Source organism: Pseudochaenichthys georgianus, chromosome 14, assembly GCF_902827115.2.
Source record: "Pseudochaenichthys georgianus chromosome 14, fPseGeo1.2, whole genome shotgun sequence".
NCBI lineage: Eukaryota > Metazoa > Chordata > Actinopteri > Perciformes > Channichthyidae > Pseudochaenichthys > Pseudochaenichthys georgianus.
In genome coordinates, this window is record NC_047516.1 from 37,452,696 (window position 1) to 37,466,800 (window position 14,105).

The 14,105-nt window shown below is 48.3% G+C and overlaps 1 protein-coding gene across 1 annotated transcript in view; it reads right to left on the bottom strand.

Annotated features, from left to right (window-relative positions):
* Positions 1-336: 336 nt before the first annotated feature.
* The window catches only part of robo4 (roundabout, axon guidance receptor, homolog 4 (Drosophila)), a 26,411-nt gene continuing 12,642 nt past the window's right edge, over positions 337-14,105 (bottom strand). Inside the window, 16 exon segments of the mRNA XM_034098962.2 lie at positions 337-663; positions 784-951; positions 953-1,012; positions 1,980-2,115; positions 2,296-2,391; positions 2,778-3,089; positions 4,187-4,299; positions 4,552-4,594; positions 4,972-5,169; positions 5,928-6,099; positions 6,177-6,298; positions 10,519-10,750; positions 10,832-10,947; positions 11,701-11,828; positions 12,286-12,424; positions 12,986-13,106. Coding sequence (XP_033954853.2) covers positions 552-663; positions 784-951; positions 953-1,012; positions 1,980-2,115; positions 2,296-2,391; positions 2,778-3,089; positions 4,187-4,299; positions 4,552-4,594; positions 4,972-5,169; positions 5,928-6,099; positions 6,177-6,298; positions 10,519-10,750; positions 10,832-10,947; positions 11,701-11,828; positions 12,286-12,424; positions 12,986-13,106 — 2,268 coding nt within the window. The 3' untranslated portion in view covers positions 337-551.

Genomic DNA, 14,105 nt, shown 5'->3' on the forward strand with positions numbered 1-14,105 from the left:
AAATCGTTTTTTACAAATATTTTCTTTTTATAATTGTTATATTTGTCTACCTTCTCTTACAACGTATTCCCTTATGTTGTTTATGTTTGCACCACCATACACCAAAGCTAATTCCTTGCCTGTGTAAACCATCTTGGCATAAACTCAATTCTGATTCTGATCAACAACAACGAGCCACACTGCGTGCTCTGCTGTGGAGATGGAAACAGTCACACCTGGTTCTCCTGGCTGAGTAGGGCTTGTCGAGGAACCGGTGTGTGACGACCGGTCAGTGGTCAGAGTGCTTCCCCCCCGTCAGGGCTCACCTGACACGAGGTTCCGCCCATGCTCCCCGGCTGCTAGCGGCCAGCAGGCGTCTGAAGGTGGCGCTTGTCCTCGGTGCAGCAGCTGTCCACGGAGCTGATGAAGCTGCTGCGGCGCTGGCCAGGCTGCTGCCCGTCACCGAGCTCCAGGTGTTCCCAGGGAGCCGTCCCCCCTCGCTGCAGCAGGAGGAGGGGGTGGGGGCTCTGCAGGCGGGCGCGGGCGCAGGCCCATCGTTGGGACCTTCAGGCTCATGGGTGGGGGGGCTCCTCCTCCATCTGAGGGGAGTGGACACGCTCATAGATGTAGCCCAGGGTGGGGGAGAAGGGGTTCGACAGAGAGGGACGCTGCTGAGGTAGAGCACTGTTGACAGAAGGGGGGGGGGGGGCATGAACAGATCTCCACATGTAGCGCACAGTATTACATGTTTTAAACTTTGGGTGGCCTTCAGTTGAAAGGTGCTCTCTTAACGTTCCTCTCTACCTGCTCCTCTCAGGCTTGGGGCTGAGCTCCAGATACTGTGTCGCCTCCTCTGCTGTCAGCGTGCCCCCCTGCTCCTCATCCATTGACCTGCAGTAGGACGCAGTAGACAGGCGGCTGTAGGAGGGGCAGCTGCTGTTGGACGGGGGGGGGCTGCCCACAGCGGCAGGACGCATCACACACTGACTGGAGAGAGCCCATGTCCACGGATAGCTTGGTAGAACGACTGGAGCTGGAGATCAGACACACACGAGTCAGCTGCAATTCAAACATCTGAATACTTTCCTTAAAAGCTACAAATAAAATAAAACTTGAAGCAGCTCCCAGTAATCGTTCCTTGCTGACTGCGAGGCTGAGTCAGGACACTTTGTGAAGAACACTGAACTGTGTAGGAACGGGGATCGCTTTCTGTTCAACAAGAAATACACATATAACAGGAAACAGTCCAGCAGCACAGAGAGTAGCAGTCTGCTGAGCAGCACCAACGAGACTCATGATGCTGGGCCTACTAACGTCTCTACGGGGACATGTCTCCTCGTGCTGCCTGTGCTGCAGCACCTCTTTTCACCCTGGCCAGCTCTGCTGTGATTGGTCAACCACTTAGAGATGGCTCGCCCCCTTAGAGTATCATAGACAATGTGTTGGAGCATTAGCCAAAAGCAGTTCAATTGTTACATAGTGATGTCACTATGTTACGTAACCAGACCACTGCAGGCCATTTACACGCACACAAACCTACGGAACTGATTGTTCCTCAACTAGTCTTGTATATCTATTTAGACTTCCTGACATGGCATTTCTCCTTTCCTCCGTTAGCTCCAGTACACATTAGGCTCTCGGTCATCTGCCTGCAGTCTCGTGTCTGACTTGCTTTGAGTCCATACTGTGTGTTGGCACTAGAGTGAGGTCATGCTGGGGCGCTAAAAGGAAACAAACACACATGCTGTGAGGAAGGACGTTGAGGTCACCTCTGACCAATAGGGCACGGAGACCCCAGACCTGTTTTAAACGTGGCTCTTTCTTTATAGCTTTACTGTTCTGGAATGCAACCATGACCAATCAGATGTCCCTGGTTACGGTATCCCTGTGTCACACTCCTGCTCTTTGGGACAGCACGATGGCCCCTGTGGCTGCTCGAGGATTAGAGCTGCATCAGAAATCATGTCCCCCCCCCCCCCCGTGCTGTGTGCGTCTCTTACCCTTCATCTGAGCTGAGGCTGTGTGAGTCCGTGGTGTCCTCTAGTGGCATTGGTGGTGGGGGGGGCAGCATGTCCATCAGGTGTAAGGATGTAGAGTAATGCAGCAGTCGAGGACAGCCAGCAGCTTTACCCCACTCTGGATGCCCCCAGGGCAAAAACAACATATGCCTACTTATAACCAGTCGTCAATAATTCAACTACTAAAATCAGATTGTGTTAAAGTACACGTTCTAACTCAATTATAAATACAAAATCAAGGTCAGAAATTCACAAAGATGCTGGAGTAAGGAGTGCTATAGAGTGTGTCCTGTGGTACCGTGCCGCGCTGCTGGGACGTGACTGAGTCTCTGTCTGAACACACCGGAGGGGCAGGCCGGGCTCCTGCTGGGCGCGCTGTTCACGGCATGCAGCTCTGGGGTCAACGAGGAAATCACAGACGCATTTCAGCTTCTTTTCTTTTTTTATCACGTACAATGTGTTGGAGCGCTAGCCAATAGTGTAACATAGTGATGTCACTAAGTTCCCTGAGACACAGGGATTGTAGCCTTTGCAGACCATTCCCACTGAGAACACACTACAGGAGAGGGACACCTCCAAACAGTCCCCTTGGATAGTCCAACACGGTGGGTTCAATAGTGCAGCTCTGGCTGATACATTGGAACCAAAGCTGTCTTACTTCCTGCATTGACATCATGTACAACACTCAGAGGACAACGTGTGCAGGGACACACAACGAGGGACAGTGAAAGGAAGAACACATGTAGTTGTGGTGTTCACATCACAATCTCAACTATGCACCTTGCTTGCTGTGGGTTTTTTCCCTCAGCACCCCCATCCTGGGCTGGGGGCGTATAGCCTGTTTCCATGACAACGCCTCGCGGCTCCCTAGGGACGCGCTCTTTGCGAGGGGATGAGAGAAGATCTGGATGGTCTCCCCCTGCTGAAGGGGGACACCGTGAGGAGCCTTCGGGCGGCTCCCAGGACTGTTAAAGGTCTTCAGACCATTTCCCATCAGGTCCACGTAGAAAGTGCCGTAAACGCCGCAGCTGTCCGTCACGATGGGGACCGCTGAGTCCAGGCAGCGGGGGTCCTTCCAGGAGACTGGCAGGCCTAAAGAAACACAAATGAATACGTCCAAACATCCAGCAGCATATTCATCAGAGAGGCTGAAGTAGTGAGAGGTCGATAGGGTCATTGCGTCTTTCACGTCTCTAGTCCATTTGGATACACACTATGATCCCTTTGTTCTGGTTCTGTGTCCACAGTAGCTTATTACTAACACACGCAGAGACATGAGTCATATGGACCGACAGGTGACCGAATGGCGGGTTTGATGATGTCGTCATGCATCATCTGCTTTACAAGGACACCAAGTGCTTGGGAGCCATGCAGTGACTGGAACCATAGGATGAACAGAACCATGTTCTTTTAAGAGTCCTGAGTGAAGACAGGAGTTGGAGCTCGGACACATGGACACACTGTTAGAAGTTGGCATTTGGTGCATTAGGAGAATATAGTTACTATAAAGAGTAACCACTTTAGTTAACTAGACACAATCTCAGCACACTCACATGCTGATATGAATAAGTGTAACCATGGTGACCAAAGAATCTTATAAATATAGGCTTTATGTTGCTACTAGATCGGCAGATTATTATTATTGATTTTTTTAACTGCAGACAATTTAATAACAGTTCACTTATTGAATTGAGCAACAATGAAATGCTCTATCCCAGCAGCAACCTGGTGTGTATCTAATCACATGTTAGCACTGCTCAAGCACACGCGTATACACAAGTGAGCTGGGTGTGAAGAGAATGGCTTCTGACTCTGAAACAATGGAAGTGACTGCCACAGTACCACACACTGTCAACAGCTGGTTAGCCGTTTATACATGACTGAACTTGTTACCTGCAGAAAAACAGATTGTGCCATTCCTTTGAAGACGTTTCAGTCCGTGCCTTAAATAACTATTCGACATCGTGTGGCTCTCTCCTTCTCTTGTCGACTCCTGCTAAACCCAGTTGATTACACTCCTCCCCTTGCTTTATGTTCAGACGATATCACTCTGGTTGTGGTTCGGGTTGCTTCGCAGCAGAGTGTCTCTTACCTCAGCTGCACAGACGAGCATGCCGAGCAGTCCATCACGTATGATAGGACAGCTCTAAAGGTTTCAACACTCTTCATGTGTGCCCATGAATACTCACTGGCGCCCCTGATGCCTGGATGTTTCTGACCCTGGGCCCACAGGTCCTGGTACTTCTGGCTGAAGGCAGGTCTCCAGCCTCCAGAGGTCCAGGGGGAGTCTGGGGCTGCCATCCTGTAGAGGACGCGGGAGGAGGATAGGATTCCAACGTGTCATCATTATGTATAATGTTCTAGTCCAATGAGTTATGAGTAGTCTTCCAATCTGAACTGAAACTATTAGGATAACTCTTTTACTGTACTTTGATCATAAAGCAGATTTATTTCAGGACTTGTTATTTAGTGTAATGATTCCATTCTGATTCCATTTTGCACTTAACATTTTACAAATGTATACTCCCCAGCCCCTACCATGTTTCCTCTGTACCTGTGTTTTATGATGAGATCTTCACCGGCCAGCCTGTGCAAACCTAAGAAGAAGAAAAAAACATAAACATACAGAGATCATTAAAGTGTATTAGTTTAAGTATGCTCAGCAAAGGGATGTGCTCATTTGAAGTCCTTTATATACTGTTGGGTAATGTAATATACAGCAATGCATCAACTTCTATAGGGTCGTCATAGTGCTGTAGCTCTGTCCTGTAAGAGCCACCTATCTGTCAGAAGTCTCATGCTGTAAAACATCCTTGTTTCATCTTCCAGCTGATCCAAGGGGCTTCATGTAGAGAACCACATGAAGGAAACCCTCATCCTTCAGCTTCTCAACATCACCACCTTTGGAGACACATCGTTTTAACTGGACAGAACGCTGATGAGAAACTGTCCTCTGAAAGTTGTGTGAACACACCTTTGAAGCGGCCGTGTCCTGGGATCAGCTGCCCTGTCTTGCTGTGGCGTTTGAAGAGGTACACAGCTGCAACCATCAGGAGGAACCACAGGAGGGCGCCAACGCTGCCGATCAACACGGGGTCCTGGAGCAGGGCCAGGACCTCAGACAGCTCCCCTCTGTCGCTGTCTGACCCGGGGGGGGGCCCTATCTGTGGGTCTGAGACAAACAGCAGCAGAACAATCAGATCTGAGGTCATGATAACTTCTCCTCTGTAATGTGCTTACACTGCACACTGTAGACCAGGGGTGTCAAACTCAAGGCCCGGGGGCCAAATCCGGCCCTCGACTTCATTTCATGTGGCCCGCAAGAGCATGCAAAGAATATAATACGTTTATTATACGTTACATGCCACTTTACAGAAGCAGGTTGCCCATAAACTACATTTCCCACAATGCATCTCGTTTTGTGACATGCGCACTGAAGAGACTTGCAATTATTTGCCCTGGACTTCTGCTTTCAAACGTAGTTAGTTATTACCCTATCCGATAATAATCCAATTCAGAGGCAATAATGTAACATAATACATTATTTTATATAATTATATATTTATATATGTATACATTTATTTATATAGTTACAACCGGCCCTTTGAGTGCAACCATAATGCTAATGTGGCCCGCGATGAAATTGAGTTTTACACCCCTGCTGTAGACACACACTGAACAAAACGGAACCGTTGACTTCCATGTATTATGACACATCAATGTGTGAAAATGGAAAATGTATTAAGTTAGGTAGGAACCTAATATCCTTTATTTAAACGTAACATTATTGCTTTCAACTAACCTAATATATGTATGTGAAATTTGTTGACATAATACATTTAACTAATGTCAACGTTTCAGGTTTTTCAGTGCAGACTTTATCTCAAACTGTCCTTCATAAATGAACAGATACATATTCCTTTCACTCACTGATGACAAACCCATGAGGGTCGCTCAGCATTCCTACTCCAGCTCCGTTGACCGCTGCTATGGTGATCCAATACCGTCTCCCTGGTTTGAGAGTGGAGATTTCAAGAGTGTGTTGACCACTGTCCACCGTCCAGTTCTGGTTCTGCTGCTCCTCAGACTCCACACACCACACCTGGAAAACAGTTTGCGTCATTAGAGTAGCACGCTGGTATATTGTGTTTCCTTGATAACAATATAGTGTATGTGTACCTGGTACCCCTGGATGACCCCGTTGTGTGTTTCATGAGGAGGGGGCTCCCAGCTCACTTGGATGGTGTTGTTCTGCTCAGGGCTCACTGTGATGGACACAGACCCTGGAGAGGCCCCGGGCACTGCATACAGAGGAGGACGAGTCCACGGTTATCTTCCAAACGCTGTACTGTGTTCAAGTTCAACACATTTAACCCTCCACTCGAGTTCCATTCCCCCTTTCTTTGGTGTTCCTAGTCAAATATGACCGGTCTGTTTTAACCGCTCTTACATTAAAACAAAAACCATTAATCATTTAACACCCCCTGTAAACAGACTACTGCTTTACATGAGTTGTCGGAGCCAATTAACACTGGGTGTAGAAGTAGGAACCTATGTTTGTGGTTAGAGGTTCTGCCGGAAGGCCATACACACGGGCCACACACGGACCACACACGGGCCACACACGGGCCACACACGGACCACACACGGGCCACACACGGGCCACACACGGACCACACACGGACCACACGGGCCACACACGGACCACACGGGCCACACACGGGCCACACACGGGCCACACACGGGCCACACACGGGCCACACACGGACCACACGGGCAGGGCCGCCTTAATGCACGGGCTGACCTGGGCTGAAGCCCAGGGGCCTACGGAGATCAGGGGCCTATCATGAGCCAATAAAAAAGTTTTTTAAAACAAATTATTAAAAAAAAAAAAAAAATTATTTCGGATGTTTTTAAAAAACATTTAAATAAACAAAGTCTTGGCTTTCAGAATATGAAACTTTTATTTCCAAAATCACACGATAAATACATTTTTGAAGCTTGTAAAGGGAAGATGACAGCTCTCACTCTCCACTCACTCCCCCTCCCTCCGGCTGACATTATGAATGTAAGGCGTATAGTAATCATAGATAACACGGCAGGGTCCGTTACAGTTTGTTTTCATCTGGTTTCAAATAAACAAAGTCTTGGCTTTCAGAATATTAAACTTGTTTCGGCAAATTCAGATGATAAATACAACGTTGAAGCTTCGGCATAATTACAAGCGGAGAACGGAGTAACTTGACGTCACTGCAGGCATAACAACAGCCGGCGTTTCTCGTGAGTGTTTTCCCCGGGAAACAAACACAATACACACAAACGCAAAAACACACAAACACACACTCGCGGGCTTCCCCCAGACCAGTAATCCAAACGAAAATATCTTCCCTCCGTAGTATTTTGATCATTTGCTCCGCTAATCAATCAGATCGATGGATTCCAGAGATGACTCCGTAACAGTCAGCGGGCACCACTTAACAGCCAATCAGAATGAGAATATGTTTCACATGTGACTTATTCACATTGCGGGTGATTGAGTGACAGATGAAGGTTGTTTAGGAGAAAAAGTTTGAGAGTGGCGCTCGGGAAAGGAAATTGTTGAGGGAAAAGGAGTTTGGAGACAAGCAGCTATTACAAAGCATGTCGAAGCTTGCAGGTTATTTTAAACCTGTAGGCCAGGATGAGGAGGAAGGACAGATGAGTTCTGTACCGAGCGGCCGCGGGGCCTCTGAGCCAAGTAGGCCGTCTGGTTCTGATAGCGATGGAGTAGTGGGAGAGGAAAAACAGACAGGAGGGACATTGGAGGAGATGGAGAGGACGACGAGGACTTGCTACGTGGAGGGGAGCCAACGGCAACCGGACAAATACATGAGGGAGGCCCGATACGTCACTCATCTGGAGGAGAGGACCAGGCGCGCAGAGCAGAGTGGAGAAGTGCGATCATAGAGCCTGCCGAGGCTATACATGACTTTCATTTGTTGTTTAAATAGGGGGCCTACAAATCATCTGCCATCAGCCCCAGGGCCTGATGGCAGGTTAAGGTGGGCCTGTACACGGGCCACACACGGGCCACACGGACCACACGGACCACACGGACCACACGGGCCACACACGGGCCACACACGGACCACACGACCACACGGACCACACACGGGCCACACGGACCACACGGGCCACACGGACCACACGGACCACACGGGCCACACACGGACCACACACGGACCACACGGACCACACGGACCACACACGGACCACACGGGCCACACACGGACCACACGGGCCACACACGGACCACACGGGCCACACACGGGCCACACACGGGCCACACACGGGCCACACACGGACCACACGGGCAGGGCCGCCTTAATGCACGGGCTGACCTGGGCTGAAGCCCAGGGGCCTACGGAGATCAGGGGCCTATCATGAGCCAATAAAAAAGTTTTTTAAAACAAATTATTAAAAAAAAAAAAAAATTATTTCGGATGTTTTTAAAAAACATTTAAATAAACAAAGTCTTGGCTTTCAGAATATGAAACTTTTATTTCCAAAATCACACGATAAATACATTTTTGAAGCTTGTAAAGGGAAGATGACAGCTCTCACTCTCCACTCACTCCCCCTCCCTCCGGCTGACATTATGAATGTAAGGCGTATAGTAATCATAGATAACACGGCAGGGTCCGTTACAGTTTGTTTTCATCTGGTTTCAAATAAACAAAGTCTTGGCTTTCAGAATATTAAACTTGTTTCGGCAAATTCAGATGATAAATACAACGTTGAAGCTTCGGCATAATTACAAGCGGAGAACGGAGTAACTTGACGTCACTGCAGGCATAACAACAGCCGGCGTTTCTCGTGAGTGTTTTCCCCGGGAAACAAACATAATACACACAAACGCAAAAACACACAAACACACACTCGCGGGCTTCCCCCAGACCAGTAATCCAAACGAAAATATCTTCCCTCCGTAGTATTTTGATCATTTGCTCCGCTAATCAATCAGATCGATGGATTCCAGAGATGACTCCGTAACAGTCAGCGGGCACCACTTAACAGCCAATCAGAATGAGAATATGTTTCACATGTGACTTATTCACATTGCGGGTGATTGAGTGACAGATGAAGGTTGTTTAGGAGAAAAAGTTTGAGAGTGGCGCTCGGGAAAGGAAATTGTTGAGGGAAAAGGAGTTTGGAGACAAGCAGCTATTACAAAGCATGTCGAAGCTTGCAGGTTATTTTAAACCTGTAGGCCGGGATGAGGAGGAAGGACAGATGAGTTCTGTACCGAGCGGCCGCGGGGCCTCTGAGCCAAGTAGGCCGTCTGGTTCTGATAGCGATGGAGTAGTGGGAGAGGAAAAACAGACAGGAGGGACATTGGAGGAGATGGAGAGGACGACGAGGACTTGCTACGTGGAGGGGAGCCAACGGCAACCGGACAAATACATGAGGGAGGCCCGATACGTCACTCATCTGGAGGAGAGGACCAGGCGCGCAGAGCAGAGTGGAGAAGTGCGATCATAGAGCCTGCCGAGGCTATACATGACTTTCATTTGTTGTTTAAATAGGGGGCCTACAAATCATCTGCCATCAGCCCCAGGGCCTGATGGCAGGTTAAGGTGGGCCTGTACACGGGCCACACACGGGCCACACGGACCACACGGACCACACGGACCACACGGACCACACGGACCACACGGGCCACACACGGGCCACACACGGACCACACACGGACCACACGGACCACACGGACCACACGGGCCACACACGGGCCACACACGGACCACACACGGACCACACGGGCCACACGGACCACACGGGCCACACGGACCACACACGGACCACACACACCACACGGACCACACACGGACCACACACGGACCACACACGGGCCACACACGGACCACACACGGACCACACACGGACCACACACGGACCACACACGGACCACACACGGACCACATGGACCACACACACAAACATGGGATTACAAACATGTGCAAAAGGTATTGTGTGAACCGTAATATCGTGTATGGTGAATGAGAACATGAAGCAAGTTAAATGGACACCAGTGAACAGGAAATAAATGGACTGTATTTAACTGGAAACTTTGTATCAAACTTGTATTCGCCGAGCAAACTTTGTGTGCGTCAATTACGCCAACATAGCAGATCCTCAGAGGCTTAACGCGTTGGCTCGGCCTCTACACGAGTAACTGCAGTGGTTATACAAAGGAGAGACACTGAAATAACAATGTTCTTGGAAGTGTACTTTCTGATGATGAACATTCTAGGGTTACCCATTCTATTTCTGACCGGGAAGATATCTCAAAATTAAATGAGAGTGCTGATCAGCAATTTTATATTTTCCAATATCTACTGTGAAGGATATCAGGAGGCAATCAAATGTAAAACTAAATGTTATGATTGATTGATTGATGAAAGGAGCAGATCTGTCACATTTGACCCGAACACGACAGGAGGACATTATAAAGGACACAGGTATTCTTAAATCCGTTTCCTACCTGTCTCAGGGACTCTGAGGTGCCGCGTGTTGCTCTCCCTCCCGTACAAGCTGCTGCCGTAGGGACGCACTTTGAACTCGTACTTGTAGCCTCTCTTCAAAGGCCCCACCTGGGCCTGGAAGCTGGGCACGGTCACCTTGTTTGCCGCCCAGTCGGAGCTGGCAGGCAGCAGAGAGCGGTACAGAACCTCAAAGCCGTCCAGGTAATGAGGCTGGGCGGGCAGGGACTGCAGCTGCTCAGAAAACACAGCATGGATCATGAACCTGAACGATTCACGCTCTCTCTGGAAGTCTTTGAGTTAGCTGGCCCCTACCTTCCACTGCACTTGTGATATGTTAGAGCCAGGGGCCACAATGCTGACGTTCTCCAGGGCCACTCGCAGGGCCGACAGCTCTTTGTGCAGGTCTCTCTGTGTCGTGCTGCTAGCATCTGGAAACACAGCTTTATTTATTGGTATTTTTGTATTATTTAAAAGAATGGATCCACGGGTCAGGACTTGTATTGCTCATTGCATTTGAAAGCAGAGTTGATGGTTAGTATCTGTAGTTGGTAACTAATGGGTCGCAACATATTAACATTTAATCGTTTTGTCCTCAGGTTAATTCTAAATAAGGCATAATGCATAAAACATACTCATATACATAATCTGCAAGGACAGAGTGTGGGTTTGTATCCCAGCTTGGTGTCAGTGGGACAGTGCAGTATGAAACTGTGGTAGGGGGTTTCCATACAGCTGAATGAAGGCTGTGTACATTGTGTTTATAATGCACACAGATTTCAGCAGATGTGTGTAACCTTTATGCAGGTTATGTGGATCATCTTTCAGTCAAATGTACATTAGTTTATATGGCTCCCTTATTTAATAATAAGAATACAAATATAACCAGCTGGTACTGCTCTTCTGTTAAAATGATTTGATTGATTCACAGATCTTCTTGTGTCTGTTAGGAACTAGCATTAGCCTGAGTCTTGCCAGAGGAATGCTGAGCTGTGTGTCTACTCCGAATGCCTTATTCACTACAAGCAGTTTGTTGCCCCTAAACACGATGGAGAGATGTAGGTGCAGCTCAAACAAGAGACCCAGTCCATCTGTATCCTCCGGTACGTGGACAGAGGAAGCTCAGCACTCACTCCTTGGGTCGGCTGGCAAACTGGTAACAGAGTGTATTTCTCATCATGTACCTTCAACCAGTAGCTGTGCGCTGGCACTGACCACCCCCACATCGTTGACAGCAGTGCAGGTGTACTTCCCAGCATCCTCAGCGGTCACATAGTGGATCTGCAGAGTCTGGTCTGGGTTGATAAGATACCTGCACACACAAGAAGAGCAATTAGCTCACTGCCATCTCTTTCACAATAACTTACATTTAGATGTGTGCAGATGCTTTAGGTCATTTCATGTGTCTGCCAATCAGAGGGTCAGAGGTCCAATCCCACCCACTGCAGTCAAGTGTCAAAGCGTCCTTGGGCAACATACTGAACCCCAACATTGCTTTGGATAAAAGCATCAACTTGTCATAATGTAACAACATGAAATGGCACGATGGTGAAGGACATTTTGAAGAATCTGCTACCAGATCTCTGAGCAATTACTCGGTCACTTCCTCCAGCTAAAGGACGGTTATCAAATCTGTATTCGTGCTAGAGGTGAGCTCTGCGTAACACATATATGTCTTCACACTGCAGTAATATAAATGCAAACATATTTATTCCAACATGTTGGTCAGGTGTAGCGTTGGCAGCTCTATGAATGGAGTGCCTGGGTACCTTCCGTTAGGCAGTGGCCCCTGCTCTCTGCTCCAGGCCACAGAAGGGGGGGGGTCCCCGTTAGCCCTGCAGTAGAACTGTGCAGACTGGCCCGTCCTCACTGACACGTCTCCAGGCCCCAGCACCAACACAGGCTTGGCTGCATTGGAGAAGAAAGGAGGAGATTCAATCGTACTGTGCGGTACAGAGTGGTGCAGGGATGAGTCCAACACCAAAACAAGTCACTTCCTGGTTCCTGGTCTTAAAATCAATTGTTTTATTGAATTAGTTTATGGTTAGATGCCTAAAATAAGACCTGTGGTTAAGACAAGCCAATTACATTTTCAGGTTTTGTTCTATGACATAAAATACGTACAGTATTAGGCGGCGCCAGCTTCTATGTTTAAATAAATGCAGCATGACTAATAGAGACTACTAAATGTCCACACGCCCAACTTTAACCGCCTCAGGCTTAGCGGTGTTTAATGTTAGACTTGTACTACTGGCGATTGCATCAACTATCATATAGCTGGGTTCATATGTGGACATTATCCTGCTTATCAACACTTGTAAGTATAAAAAACGAAGAGGAGTTCAAACATCCCATTGCTTAGTCTAGGAGAGGGTGCCATGCTAACTTCTGGGTGGGCCGACAAAGCCACGTCCTCCCTGCAGCATCCCACACTGCACACGAGCAACAGTTATGAGCATGTTGTCTCACCCAGCACAGAGAGCCGCGCCGCCCTGCTCTCCCTCACCCCCGCAGTGTTTCTGGCCACACACACATACGCTCCTGAGTGGTTCCTCTCTGCGGGAGCGATGATCAGCTTCCCACTCAGCTCCTGCAGCAGGGCAGACAGGAGGCACACGTATCACACACTGCACTTCCCACACGACGTCTGGCTCTCAGCACCGAATATCAGACACACAACAGAAACTGGAAATGATCGTCTGTTGCACTTTTTCTCTTTGTTCCGAGTCATCCCCCTGCCATGTTCTCCTGCTGACGCATGTCCACTAAACTAGGGACACTTTGTCAAAAGAGTGATGTGTAAAAAAGAGTTATTATATCACCAAATTCATTTTACTCATTTATTCATGTTTCCAACTTTTAAGCGTGACATTCAATGTGTTACTTCAACATAGTAAGAAGTAACCAAATGCTAAATTATTTAAAGCTGCGAGGAGCGGCTTTTGGACGGTCCGCACAGGTCCGCTGTTGTCCCCACGTCAATGTCCCGCTGATGTTTTCCAGACTGGGCCGTTAGCAAATGTTGGAAGTGTCAGGCCGATCGGACAATATACATGGGAGGTACAGCAGTAACATAAACATTGTGTGTGATAGCGAGTGATCTGTCGCCATGGCAACGGCTTATGATGACACCCCATAAGTGACATAGAGCTGTTCAGGGCCGGAGCGTTAAGGACAGTCTGAAGTCTGGAGACGTTTGGACCGTGTTCCTTGATGGCGATCGCACCGTGTCCATGGGAGATACCACTCTCAATACCAAGCCGGTCGTTTCCCTGCTCAGCGTCGGGTTGTCGCTTCGGAGCAATTACTAGGGTCTTCACCGACCGCTGGTCTCAGACCCTAATTATGACTTTCTGATTGGACACCATGGTCCACTTTTAAAAATCACTATAACTTCACCACTCTAACTAGCATACCACATTACCAGTTTCCATACATGGATTTAGTCTCTGATTTGATGTATTTGAGTCAAGAGTCGTTGCATAAAAGTTTCAAATGATACTGGACAGAGAATTTACAAACTAGAAATACTGTCTCAAAGCGGAATGCCTTTGACAATTATTCAAGAAAACTAAATCACAGGCATTTT